Source organism: Heteronotia binoei, chromosome 9 (genome assembly GCF_032191835.1).
Source record: "Heteronotia binoei isolate CCM8104 ecotype False Entrance Well chromosome 9, APGP_CSIRO_Hbin_v1, whole genome shotgun sequence".
NCBI lineage: Eukaryota > Metazoa > Chordata > Lepidosauria > Squamata > Gekkonidae > Heteronotia > Heteronotia binoei.
The window spans coordinates 104,434,439-104,446,385 of NC_083231.1; the positions used below are offsets into that span (position 1 = coordinate 104,434,439).

Below are 11,947 nucleotides of genomic sequence, written 5' to 3' on the forward strand. Positions count from 1 at the left end.
TGCCAGGTATCCTTCTCTATCCAGACACTTTAGAACAGAGATTTCTGGTAGAGATGTGGGTCATGTTGTTGCCTGGGATCAGCAGGGGTTGTTCTGTTCTAGTGGCCCTGTGTCTGTCACCGGAATTTGGGTTAGTGGCCTTTTATGTTCTCTGATGCACTGCAGATCACTGACGGGGCTTGTTGTATTCTTAACGTCCAGGATTTTTTCCTTGCATCTCTGGCGTGACAAAAACTGTGAATGATACATATGGCTGACTAAATGTTAAAACCTTTGACTCTGCCTCTGTTGTGGATGGCGGGGAATGAAGGGTTGAAAACCTTTTTACTTTGGTTTCTTGCCACTTTTGAGACAGAAGACTTTTGAGCACTTATTTCTGGGCACCGGCCTTAAAGCACAGTTGGAAAACATGAGATAAGTGGCTTGGGGATCATTGGCTTGCGTGGTATATCTGGATGGGAGTGGAAGCAGGGCCGGATTAACAATTAGGCCAAGTAGGCACTGGCCTATGGGCCCCCATGGCCTTAGGGGCCCCAGGCCAGCTCCCCCCCCCCACCCCGTTTCCACCCTGCTTGCAGCCCTTGGAAGCCTGCATGCGCAGTGAGCAACTGAGCCACTCTTTGCCCAATTTGCCTGGTGAGGCTGCTGCTGGCATCGCCACCAAGTTTGCCTCTCTCTGCCTCTCCCCAATAGCTTTGTCAAAGGGGCTTTTGAGATGGTGCCCACAGGCTGTAGTGGGGGCTGCAGGCAGCAGGGCAGGCGCTCCAACTCTGAGATAATTTGCAAGGGGGCCCCTGAGATTTTGACTGCCTGGGGGCCTCCACAGGGTTTAATCCGGTACTGAGTTGAAGGATCTATGCCCCCAGTACTGGTGCAGTCAGGTCAGCGTACTTGCTTCTATCTCCCATTGTCTGCTGGTACCTCTTTCCTTAGTAACTAAACAAGAGGCAAAACCCAATGCCCAAGGAATCAGGAGAGTGTGCGTGTGTGTGCTTGCCTTGTATTTGCTTTGTTGTTAAGTGCTGTGAAGTTGGCTTTCAACTTACAATGACACCATAAATTAATGCCCTCCAAAGTGTCCAACAGCGTCACTCAGATCTTGGAAACTGGGGGCCATGGCTTCCTTCACTGAATGAATCCATCATGTTGGGTCTCCCTCTTGTCCTGCTGCCTTAGCATGATTGTCTTTTCCAGTGACTTATGGCTTTTCATAATGTGACCAAAGAACGATAGCCTCAGTTTAGTCGTTTTAGCTTCTAGGGAGAGGTCAGGCTTGGTTTACCATGGCTTTATCCTCAGACTTCTGATTCTGCACATGCGCCAGAAGTCACAAAGGGAGGCCGTCAGTGAGTTAAAGTATTCTTTGCTTATTAGTGATGGGCAGATTAATAGCATAGTTAGGGAGGAAAACTCTTTAATTGGTGTGAAAAGGGAAGGGAGAATCAAACTCTTCCCCTCATGTTCCTTCCTTCTTGAGAGCCATATTCTCACTTTATATGCACTCCCCCTCCCCCCCATTGGTTCATGCTGTGAACATACGAACGTATGAAACTACCTTCTACTGAATCAGACCTTGGGTCCATCAAAGTCAGTATTGTCTACTCAGACCAGCAGCGGCTCTCCAGGGTCTCAAGCTGAGATTTTTCATACCTGTTTGCCTGGACCCTTTTTAATTGGAGATGCAGGGGATTGAACCTGGGACCTTCTGCTTAACAAGCAGATGCTCTACCATTGATCTACTGTCCCTCCCCTAATCTACAGCCAAAGGAGCTATGCAGCTGTTCCTCTGATGTTCTTACTGTAAGCTTTGTCCAAGATACGAACAGCGAAGGAAATAACAGCAGAAGAGGACAATTAAGGAAGCCAGGTTGCCTAAGTCTGTTAAGGGGTAAGCTGTTAAGCTCTCTCCGCTGCTGCCGTCTCACAGAATGACCAGCTTGTGCATCTGTCTGACTCTGAGAGGCAAGGTATAAACTCTGGGAGAAGCAGAGGCATAGAAAGCTCCTTGATGGATGCATGGCCCAGGGTCAGTCTGGGGAAATCCCACCTCTTGCCCTTAAACACTCCTCTAGATCAGCTGTATCCAATCAGAGTCGGCTTCTCTTCCTGAACAGCCTTCCCTCTCAGTTGCAGCATTTCCCCAGCATTTTATCTGGGGAAATGTTTCCCCAGCATTTTATCAATCTCAGTATTTGACAGCTGTTCACTGCCTCCTCAAGACCAGAGGCTTTGTTGTTTGTGCCTATAAAAGCCACTGGAGCTATAACTCAAAAGTGAATCACTCTTTCTGTGGGAGGTGTTGATAAGTAATTCAGGCTGGCCCAGCTTTAGGCAATCAGGTTCCTGAATTAGATTACCAAGATCCTGGAAAACCTAGTGATAAAAGCAAAAGGTGCAACTGGATTGTTCCCGTCTTGATATGCTAGGCAGTTCCCGGAAAATAGTTCCTGGTGGCAGAGAGTTTAAAGAAGATGTTTGGGAATGCCAGACTTACAGCTGTAGAAGTATCTGCTGCAGGCAAGGTTAATGTACTGCAACTTTGGAGTCTCTCCCCTTTTTACCTGTTCTCCTTTCCCCCCCACCTTAAATTCCCCAGGTTTTAGGAATTAAACAAATTTCTTTGAAGAGAAAACCAGTGGCAAACTAAAGATTAGCAAATCTCATTTTGACATAAGCTTTTGAAAGTCAGAATGCGCTTCATGAAAGCATGTGTTGGGGCGGGGGGGGGGAGTTACTGGTCTTCAGGATTCCACTGGATTTCTATTTAATTTTGCTGCAACAGACAAACATGGCTGTCCCTCTGAAACCGTGTTTAGTTTACACCTCTTGGCTTTAAAATGTTTATATTATGAAAACTTGATATGTATGGACTTGAATTTTAAAAGGAGAAAATATTAAATAGGTGTTCCTAACAATGTAGGCCTCGACCCACTTACATAGTCAGACCAAAGACAGTGGTGCTGCATTCAGATGTGCCAGCAGTTGTGGTTTATAAACCAGGGTTTGATCAAAGCCTGGCTAGTTGTGGCATCTGGATACAGACAGCCTGACAAACTGGGTTTTGATGGCTTGCACCGAACTGGGATCACAAACTAAGGTTTGTCATGAGATTTGCTAACCACAGTTTGTGATCATTATAACTTGCATCAAATGGCAGTTTTTTGAGTTGTGCCATCTTTAGCAGCCATCTGTTTTCAGAGATAGCAATACAGATATGATTTACTCCCTGGTGCAGGGCAGAAAGAAGCAGGCAAATCAAGTCTTACCTTCTGAAGGCAAAGGGGTCTTCTTTTCCTCTTCCTTTTCCAGCTCATCACTGCTGTCGTGACTAAGAACTGGAAGGAAATAGTGCAGTCGTGTGACCTGCAGAATTGGAAAGAAGCTCTGGCCGCAGTGTTGACTTATGCGAGGCCAGATGAATTCGCAGCTCTCTGCGGTAAGGCACAGACAGGTTGTGTATTGTTCAACCAGAGCACTTCTCCCCCCCCTCCCCCGCCAATAAAATAAGACACACGTCATTTTTTTGAGATTCAGTTCTTGGAAGTTGAAGCTGATGTCTGGTGTCTTACAGTGCACTTAATTAGCTGCCTACTCCATACTGCTTGTTAAGTGTATGTGTCTATAATGTTAACCGTACTTTCCCACCTCAGGTTGACTTACAAATTCTATAAAAGCAGTGCAAAAAAAAAAAATAGCAATACGAGAAGAGCAAAAAGCCCCAGGGTCTTCACCCTTTGTCACTCCTGCAGGGGTGACCCACCATCTGTTGGGGCCATGAAGGAGATAACACTCTCCCCGCCACCACCCCTGAAGCCAGATGTTGTGTTTGCAGGGAAAATTTCTCCTCCAGTGCTGAGGTCAGTCTGCCTCGGAACCCAGTTCTGTTTTTAGCAGCAGCGTCTTAAAGAAGTTGCATTAATTTACTTATATGCCACATTTCTCCCAAGTAGGGGGACCAAAGCAGCTTACATCACTCTCTTTGTTTATCCTCACAACAGCCCTGTGAGGTAGGTTAGGCTGAGAGGGTGTGACTGGCCCAAGGCCACCCAGCAGGCTTCTGTAGCAGAGTGGGGATTCGAGCCGGGTTTCCCAGATCCTAATTGGACACTAACTCTCTAAGAGGGAAGGTGGTGGTTCCAGTTTTCTCTGCCTGCATCGAATGCTTTTCCTCTCTTGTGCTCGAGGGGCCACAGGGCAAACATTTCCCTCTTTTAAGAAGAATGTTTCTGAACGTACAGCATTTCATTGGTCCATAATCAGGAGTCCCATAAAATGCAGAGCATGCAGAGTTTCGGCTCAAATCTGCATTAGCCTTAGGGAATCTTCTTTGAGATGCTGTCACTGCAGTTTTAGAATTGGCAACTTGTCATGCCGACTAGTAAGGAGCAAAAAGGCTCCTGGTACAGTTACACTCCACTGCCTTTTTGTCCCAGTTCAGGTAACCCCCTAGTTTGGGAGATCATGAATGTGCCATGACCACATGCACTTCCCATGTCCCCTTCCATGTGCTGCTTCTGCTTTTCTGGGCTGCTCTAACCTATGTTTGCCAACCTGTCCAAATTGGGCAATCCATGGCTTGAAAACTTTTTTCAGTGCTTTGGAGATGACCACCCACTGTTGTTTGGCCAGTCCCAATGTGAAAACAAACTATGGTTAGAGGAAACCCGAGCTGATACTCTTTTACTGGTTCTCCTTCCTGTTATGGACCAATAAGATTCCTTCTGCTTAGAAACATTTTTATTCAAATATGGGGGGAGTATTTACCATGTAGCCAATGAAACACAAAAGAAGAAGAGAAAGGGAAAGTGGAGGGAGGGAGTGATCCTGTTGGTACATTCTTGATCTTCCAAAGCATACTTTGAGCATAAAAAAACATAAGGAGAGGCCTACTGGATCAGACCAATGGTCCTTCTAGTCCAGCATACCGTCTCACCCAGTGGGAACCAGTTCCTCTGGAGGGCCAAAACAGAGCACCGAGGGTGAGGCTTTCAGCTGGCACTGGAATTCAGAGGAATAATGCCCTTCAGTCAGTCACCATGACTACTAGCCATCTCCTTTCAGAGCTGTTTATTCCGGTGGCCATCACTAAATCCCCTGGCAGTGAATTCCACATTTTATTCACTCTCTGTTTAAAGTAGTATTTCCTTTTGTCTGTCCTGAACTTACTGCCCATCAGCTTCATTGGATGCCCTTGAGTTCTAATATTTTGGGCGAGGGAGAAAAATCTCTTCATCCCATGCATAATTTTATAAACCACTATCATGCCCTTCCCTTAATCACCTCTTTTCTAAAATGAAAAGTCCCGAGCTCTTTGGAGGGCTGGCACATCATTTCCGAAGGAGTCATTGTCATGTTTTTAACAGTTTTTTGTGTTTGTTGCTTTGATTCACATGTACGTTTTTTTTTTCCTTGCTTTTTCTTCCTAATTCTTAGATTTGTTGGGCAGTAGACTTGAAAACGAAGGGGACAGCCTTCTGCAGACCCAGGCTTGCCTGTGTTACATCTGTGCTGGGAATGTAGAAAAACTCGTGGCCTGTTGGACTAAAGCTCAGGATGGAAACAACCCTCTCTCTCTTCAGGTTAGTATCTGGGTTGATGAAGAAAGATTATAGAAGTCCCATTTCTAGTGTGTTCCCTGTGAGCTGCATGGCATAATTTGCATGTTATCTGAAAATTCTGTAAGCTTTGGGAAGCTCTTTCCAATATGTCACTTTTTCCATTTGAAAGCAAGCTGAGAATCCATTGACTTAAACAGTGAGCAGTTTGCCATGCTCAGCAGCCTGCTCCTCAAGGCTTTTTTGACCAGGAACACACAGGAATGCAGTTCTGGCTGGCTTGGTGTCATGGGATGTGGCCTAATATGCAAATGAGTTCCTGCTGGGCTTTTTCTACCAATAAAGCTCTGCTGCTCCTTAAGCATCTTAGGAGAGGCTGTTTTGCTGTAGTGCAGCTGTTTTTTTTTTATGGAAAGCTGTTCAGCTGCAGAATTATACCTTGACCTTCTTCTTCTTGTGCTTGTGGAAACGAACCCTGGTGGCATGGGTTTGCACTGTGCTCACTAGTTTGTACCCTTGCGCAAGAGGTGTTGGATGACTTCTCCGTACAAGATGGGGCCGTGTGTAGTACTAAAAGCTTATTTATTGATTTTATTTTATTTATATCTCACTTCCTGATCAGGGACTCAGAGTGGCTTTTTGCATTGTTCCCCCCTCCTCCACCTAATTTTCACAAACGCCACTTTGTGAGGGTAGGTGAGTCTGAGAGACTGTGATGGGCCCAAGGTCACCTGGCTTTCATGGTTGAGCGAGGGGAGGGATTTGAACCCAGTTGTCGTAGGTCCTAGTTTGATGCTCTACCCACTGTGCCACACACAAAGCCCAGTCCACTGCTGGAATGGCCTTGGGTTAGCCATAGCTATTGCAGGAGTTGTCCTTGAAAGGGCAGCTGCTGTGAGGGCCCTCTCAGCCCCACCCACCTCACAGGGTGTGTTGTGGGAGGAGAAGATATAGGAGATTGTAAGCCGCTCTGAGTCTGATTCAGAGACAAAGGCGGGGTATAAATCTGCAGTTGTCGTCTTCGTCCTCTTCCTCTTCTTCTTCCCTCTTACTGTGGCCTTCTCATTTTAAAACCCTCCAGGACCTCATTGAAAAAGTGGTAATCTTGCGTAAGGCGGTGCAGCTGACGCAGGCGATGGATGCGGATGCCGTTGGCAGCCTTCTGGCTGAGAAGATGAGCCAGTATGCCAACCTGTTGGCCTCCCAGGGCAGCATTGCGGCTGCTTTGGCTTTCCTCCCTGCTAACGCCAACCAGGTAAGGGAGAGGTTAACTCTTTTTTAAAAATCATTTGTTTGCTTACCTTATACTAGAGGTATATCGAGATGGGTAGCCGTATTAGTCTGTCTGTAGCAGCAGAAAAGAGCAAGAGCCCAGCAGCACCCTAAAGACTAACAAAATTTGTGGCAGGGGAAAGAGCTTTCATGAGTCACTGCTCATCCTTCAGATACTTGATATCTGTGGAAGTGATATCTGAAGAAGTGAGCAATGATGCACAAAAGTTCATACCAATTTATTTTTAGCCTTTAAGGTGCTGCTGGGCTCTTCCTCTTTTTCACTTGAGAAGCAGGGTTGATCTGAATGGGAAAAAACTTCTCTTGCAGTGTAAATACTCAACAGAACAGGACAGACTTCTAGCTTGCTGTGTGCTGTCACTCCAGTATGTACCGACAGTGTTGTGGGTTTGGGATTTTTTGGGGTGGACATAAAATGAATCCTAGAGAGGAAACAATACATGATACTTGGTGCAAAAAAATGTCAGTGCATTTAGGAAATGTCTTTAAGTGGGAGGCAGGACTCAACTTGAACCGTAGACCACTTTGGCTTGACAGTATTATTTATTTTATTTATGCCCTCCTTTCTCTCCAGTGAGAACCCAAAGTAGATTACATTGTTTTCCTTTGTTTTATCCTCATAACAACCTTTTGAGGTAGGTTAGGCTGAGTGTATCTAACTGGCCCAAGGTCACCCAGAACTCTTCTATGGCGGAATGGGGATTCCACCCTGGCTCTCCCAGTTCTTTGCCTAGTGCCCTAACCCAGGGACTCACAGCATAGTGCCTGTGGGTGCCATGGTGTCCAATGGACACCTTTCCTGGTGCCCACCAAGTATTTTTTAGAAAGTGGGCAGGGCATGATGGAGCTTTTGCCCAGCAAGGCTTCTGATTGGCTACTGGAGATTTGATTGGCTGTGCAGATTTTTAAAAGCATTACTTTGGCAGCAGCGCTCACCACAGCACAAGGATCTTCACTGTGTGACTAAAGATGAGCTGTGGCCACCATTTTGTGGTTGGCTTCACCTTCTGCAGCAGCTATTTTGTGCCTGCACCTAGAATTCGCAAGGTGACTACAGGCTCAAATAAGGTTGGGGACCTCCCTGCTCTAACCACTACACCACAGTATTGCCTTTAATCAGTTTATCCCCCATCCCTCTGAAATTTTCCTGCCCCCGTAATTTTCCTATAGTGGCTGAAAGTATTTCATTCTTAGTTTATATCTGAAGACAGGTTTTCTCTCTCTTCACAAGAATTTGTCCTCTCACAAAATGAGCTGTGCATCGAAGTACAATCTTGGCCCCTGCTTCAGAGCTCGCTAAAGATGACTCTGCCAGTGTAGTATAAGCCCTTGTCATTTTTCATCCCTACTTTTGCTGTGCCCTAAGATCTTCCTGGCTCATTAATATTTTTGTTAATTAAAAAAGCAGCAAAAAAACCCAAGAAAGGGTGAAAAACCCTCAAAATCCAGCAAGTAATTTAAAGGACATGTGAGTATACATAAAGTAGAAATGAAAAAAAAACTCTGTAGTAGTAATCAGTGAGCATTCTAATACAAAATTGATACAAGTAATAACTTCTTCCCAGAAAAAACCAAATGACTGGACACTCCCAAAGCATATGTTTAAGGGATGCACCCTGTGAACTCCCAACTCCAACAGTTCCTGGCTCATTACTGTGCTTGTGACCTGATGCAGCCAGGCCCAAGTGATAATTTCTGGTTTTATGATTTGTAGCCAAACATCGTGTTGCTGCGGGACAGAATTTGTAGAGCTCAAGGAGAACTTCCCGCGGGCCAGGAGGCTCCCAAAACACCTTACGAGAGACAGCCTGTGGACAAGGGAAGAGGTGGGCACGCAGCTGGACAAATGCAGATGCCACAGGTCCCGAGCCAGCAGTATTACCAGCAGGCAAGTGACATTTTCGGCAGCCATGCTCACACCAACAGTTACACTGCTTTATAATAATTATTGAATTGTTTGTTTTGGTTTTGCATCCCACGATGCTGGCAGCGTGTTAGTCAAGGCTTCTGAAAAGGGACTCACCCGCAAGGGTTGCCAGCCTCCAGGTGGTACCTGGAGATCTCCTGCTGTTATAGTTGAACTCCAGATGACCAAGATCAGTTCCCCTGGAGAAAATGGCTACTTTGGAGGGTGGACTCTGTGCCATTATGCCCTGCTGAGCTCTCTCCCCTCCCCTCCCCTCCCCTCCCCAAACCCTGCCCTCTCTAGGCTTCACTCCCAAAATCTCCAGGTGTTTCCCAGCGCAGAACTGACAACTGTTTGTATGCATTTTCAGTTTGTGCAGATGTACTCTATTTCTGCAAATGGCTTTTTGAAATCTTATCAGCAAGACTGCCAGTGGTTGCAAGTTATAGCGATCTAGTTTCATTAACGTGAAATGTACTTTTAAATACTAAGTGGTCAAGTCCCAAATATTGCTTGGAAATTTTTTGTCTGACTTTTTTTTCTTTCCTGCTTTTACTCCCTATGTCTTCATAACTACATTTATACTGATCCCTGCTTATTGCTCCTTCGTCTACAAATGTAATTGTCCAGTACACTGTTCTAGTGAACTAAATCACAAGTTTACGTCATCTGCCTGTGGGCAGGTTTGTAAAACAGTCACAGGGCTTGACTGTCTGTTGTAAGCAAGAAACCCTCCAAAATGACCTATCTGGGAAGATCTTGCATACTGGAGACGTTATGGGTTTTCTCTCCTTGCCCCCTTTCCTTTTCCAGCTGTTGTGCTTCACACGACTGTATGTATTGTGCCATCAACTCGCTAATGGTGACCCCATGAATTTAATGACCTTCAAAATGTCCTATCATTAACAGCCTCTTTCCAGTCTAGCAAATGGAAGGTAGTGGCTTCCATAATTGAGTCAATCCATCTTGAATGACTAGCACTGATATTTCTGGATGGGTGGACTGCTGAGCATATGGACTAGTAAACTGTAGCCTCAGGGAGCTTATTCATTTTTCCATTGTTTTGGAGGCAGACTCTACACTAGATGTTATAAGTACTCTGGTAGTGAGCTTTGGGAGATTTGCGCTCACCTGTGATCTTTCTGAAGTCACATGTATGCAGGGGGGAAGGACTGTTACATGAGGTCCTAAAACACACACCCCTTTTCTATTGTCCACTTTGTAGTTAGTCACTGTGTAGTTCTTACACCCTTTGGTCTTGAAGTAATATTGGAAAACAAGTGTTTTTTAAGGTTTGCAAGATGGCCTTAGGGGACAGCTTAAAGATGGTAGGGATGACAGCCGAACAATTGTTGGCTGGAGAGGGTTTTCTTGTGTATGAGCAATTATGTGCTGAATGCATAAGCCTGTGAATGTGGGCCAAGTAGGTAATATTTAACAGGACAGAAGATGAAAAGCAAGAGACTGTCAGCTGGTTGCATCTTGTGCTGGTAGGCATTGTGATGAGTTAGGGCACGGGAGGTGTTTTGTGCCTGCAGAGTCCGATTTGGCATGTTGGACCACAAAACAGATCGTAACGGGGAATTCCAGTGGAAGAAAAAGTTGCTCACCCTCAGATTCCTTCTACAGATGCCGAATCAATTAAATTCCCCACCATCCTGGCTTACTTTTAGTTACAGAGTCCAGGTGGGGGGAAAAATCTTAAAAACAGATAGGTACCCCCTTCAAATTCTCCTTCCTCTCCCACACACATGCACTCTCTCATGTTCCTTAGCATCACCTCTTTTGATACGGCATAGTGTAGAAGTAGTTCAGACCTAGCCAAGGTTGCCTTTGTAGCCATGGTGTGAACAAGATTTACTTACTATAGTTTAATGAGAATCCTGGTTAGCTTTAGCTGTATTTGTGCCAGTTCTGACTTAGGGTTAAACATGGCTAAATGAAGTCATGCAAGAGCGAGAAGGGCCCATATGAACGGATGCCTTTTTAAAAAAAGCATAGTTTACAAGTCGCTCTGGGCTATCTGTCCTGCAAGCAATGGCGTTGTGGTTCTGAATGGAAAAATAGATTGCCACCTTTGAAGTTGTGCATATCTTTGATGTGACAGCCTGAGGGGGGGGGGATGGGCAAGCATTATTCCCAGGTTGTTCCCAGGTGCAAAGCATGGAGGCTGAGTCAAAAAAGCACATCAGAATCCAGTCAATGGGGTGGTACTTGGGTCTTAGTCTCTTAAACAGTTGGTTAAAAAAAAAAAAGAAGACGACAGAGGAAATGTCTTATTCACTCATCTGTGCTTTGCCATTATTCCAACCTGGGTGCCAAAAGTACTCAAGTGCCCACACTGATTTTTTTTTTTGCATGAATTGATATTGCCTTCCATTTCCCAAAATTATTCATGCAAATATCGGGGGGGGGGGGGGGGGCGTGTTCGTGGTGCATGTTACAAATTTCTCATGTTAAAAGTCTTAAGCCAAATTACTCTTGACAAGCACACAGCTCATAAAGATAATTTGTTTTGTAAAAGAGGAGAAAAGCTTGACTGTAGCAAATGAGCAGCTGTGTGAGTGAGTGAATGTATGTGTCAGCTATCTACGTGCTGTCTCTAATTTTAGTTTGCTATGAATTTCTGTAAAACATGATAAAGAGCTGCATGATGGTTGATTGGACACTACAAGCATGAATTAGTGTTAAGCTTAACGCTTAAAACGACTCTTGAGCACTCTTTGCTGTCTCCCCCCCCACCCTTCCCCCCCCAAAAAAAATTACTTAGACTTTGGTCTTGCGTCCCTGGTCAGTTCCTGGTGTGCTGTGATTGAGGTCTGAAACGATCCGAATTACTTGACAGCATGAGACATAAAGCGTTGTTATGATGTTTGCTTCATTATTTTTTTTTTTTTAAAAAGCATTCTGGCTTGTTTTGAAAACCCTTTGGGTTTTTATTTCATTTTTATTTTTCCATGATTGGTATCTCTCTGTTCAATTCAGGTTAGAGTTGCCCCTACTGTCACTACCTGGAGTAACAAAACCCCCACTGCCCTTCCCAGCCATCCTTCTGCCGCCTCTCCCTCTGAGACACAGGTATACATCCGTTATTCCTCTTTGAGCAGGATCTGCTCCTCTTGCATATTCCGATAATAATATAGACTATTGCATCCCCATCCCAACCCACTTTATATTCTCAGTGCGTTCTGAA

General features: G+C 45.1%; 1 protein-coding gene across 10 annotated transcripts in view; it reads left to right on the plus strand.

The window, feature by feature from the left end:
* Positions 1–11,947, plus strand: part of SEC31A (SEC31 homolog A, COPII coat complex component) — a 79,653-nt gene that overhangs the window by 41,749 nt on the left and 25,957 nt on the right. For 7 of the 10 annotated variants that reach the window (XM_060247116.1, XM_060247117.1, XM_060247118.1 and 4 more), the window contains 5 exons: positions 3,310–3,436; positions 5,434–5,579; positions 6,637–6,810; positions 8,563–8,736; positions 11,740–11,832. In XM_060247116.1, coding sequence (XP_060103099.1) covers positions 3,310–3,436; positions 5,434–5,579; positions 6,637–6,810; positions 8,563–8,736; positions 11,740–11,832 — 714 coding nt within the window. Of the gene's footprint in view, positions 1–3,309; positions 3,437–5,433; positions 5,580–6,636; positions 6,811–8,562; positions 8,741–11,739; positions 11,833–11,947 lie in introns of all 10 variants that reach the window. The other 3 variants (XM_060247121.1, XM_060247122.1, XM_060247127.1) reach the window with 1 other exon arrangement.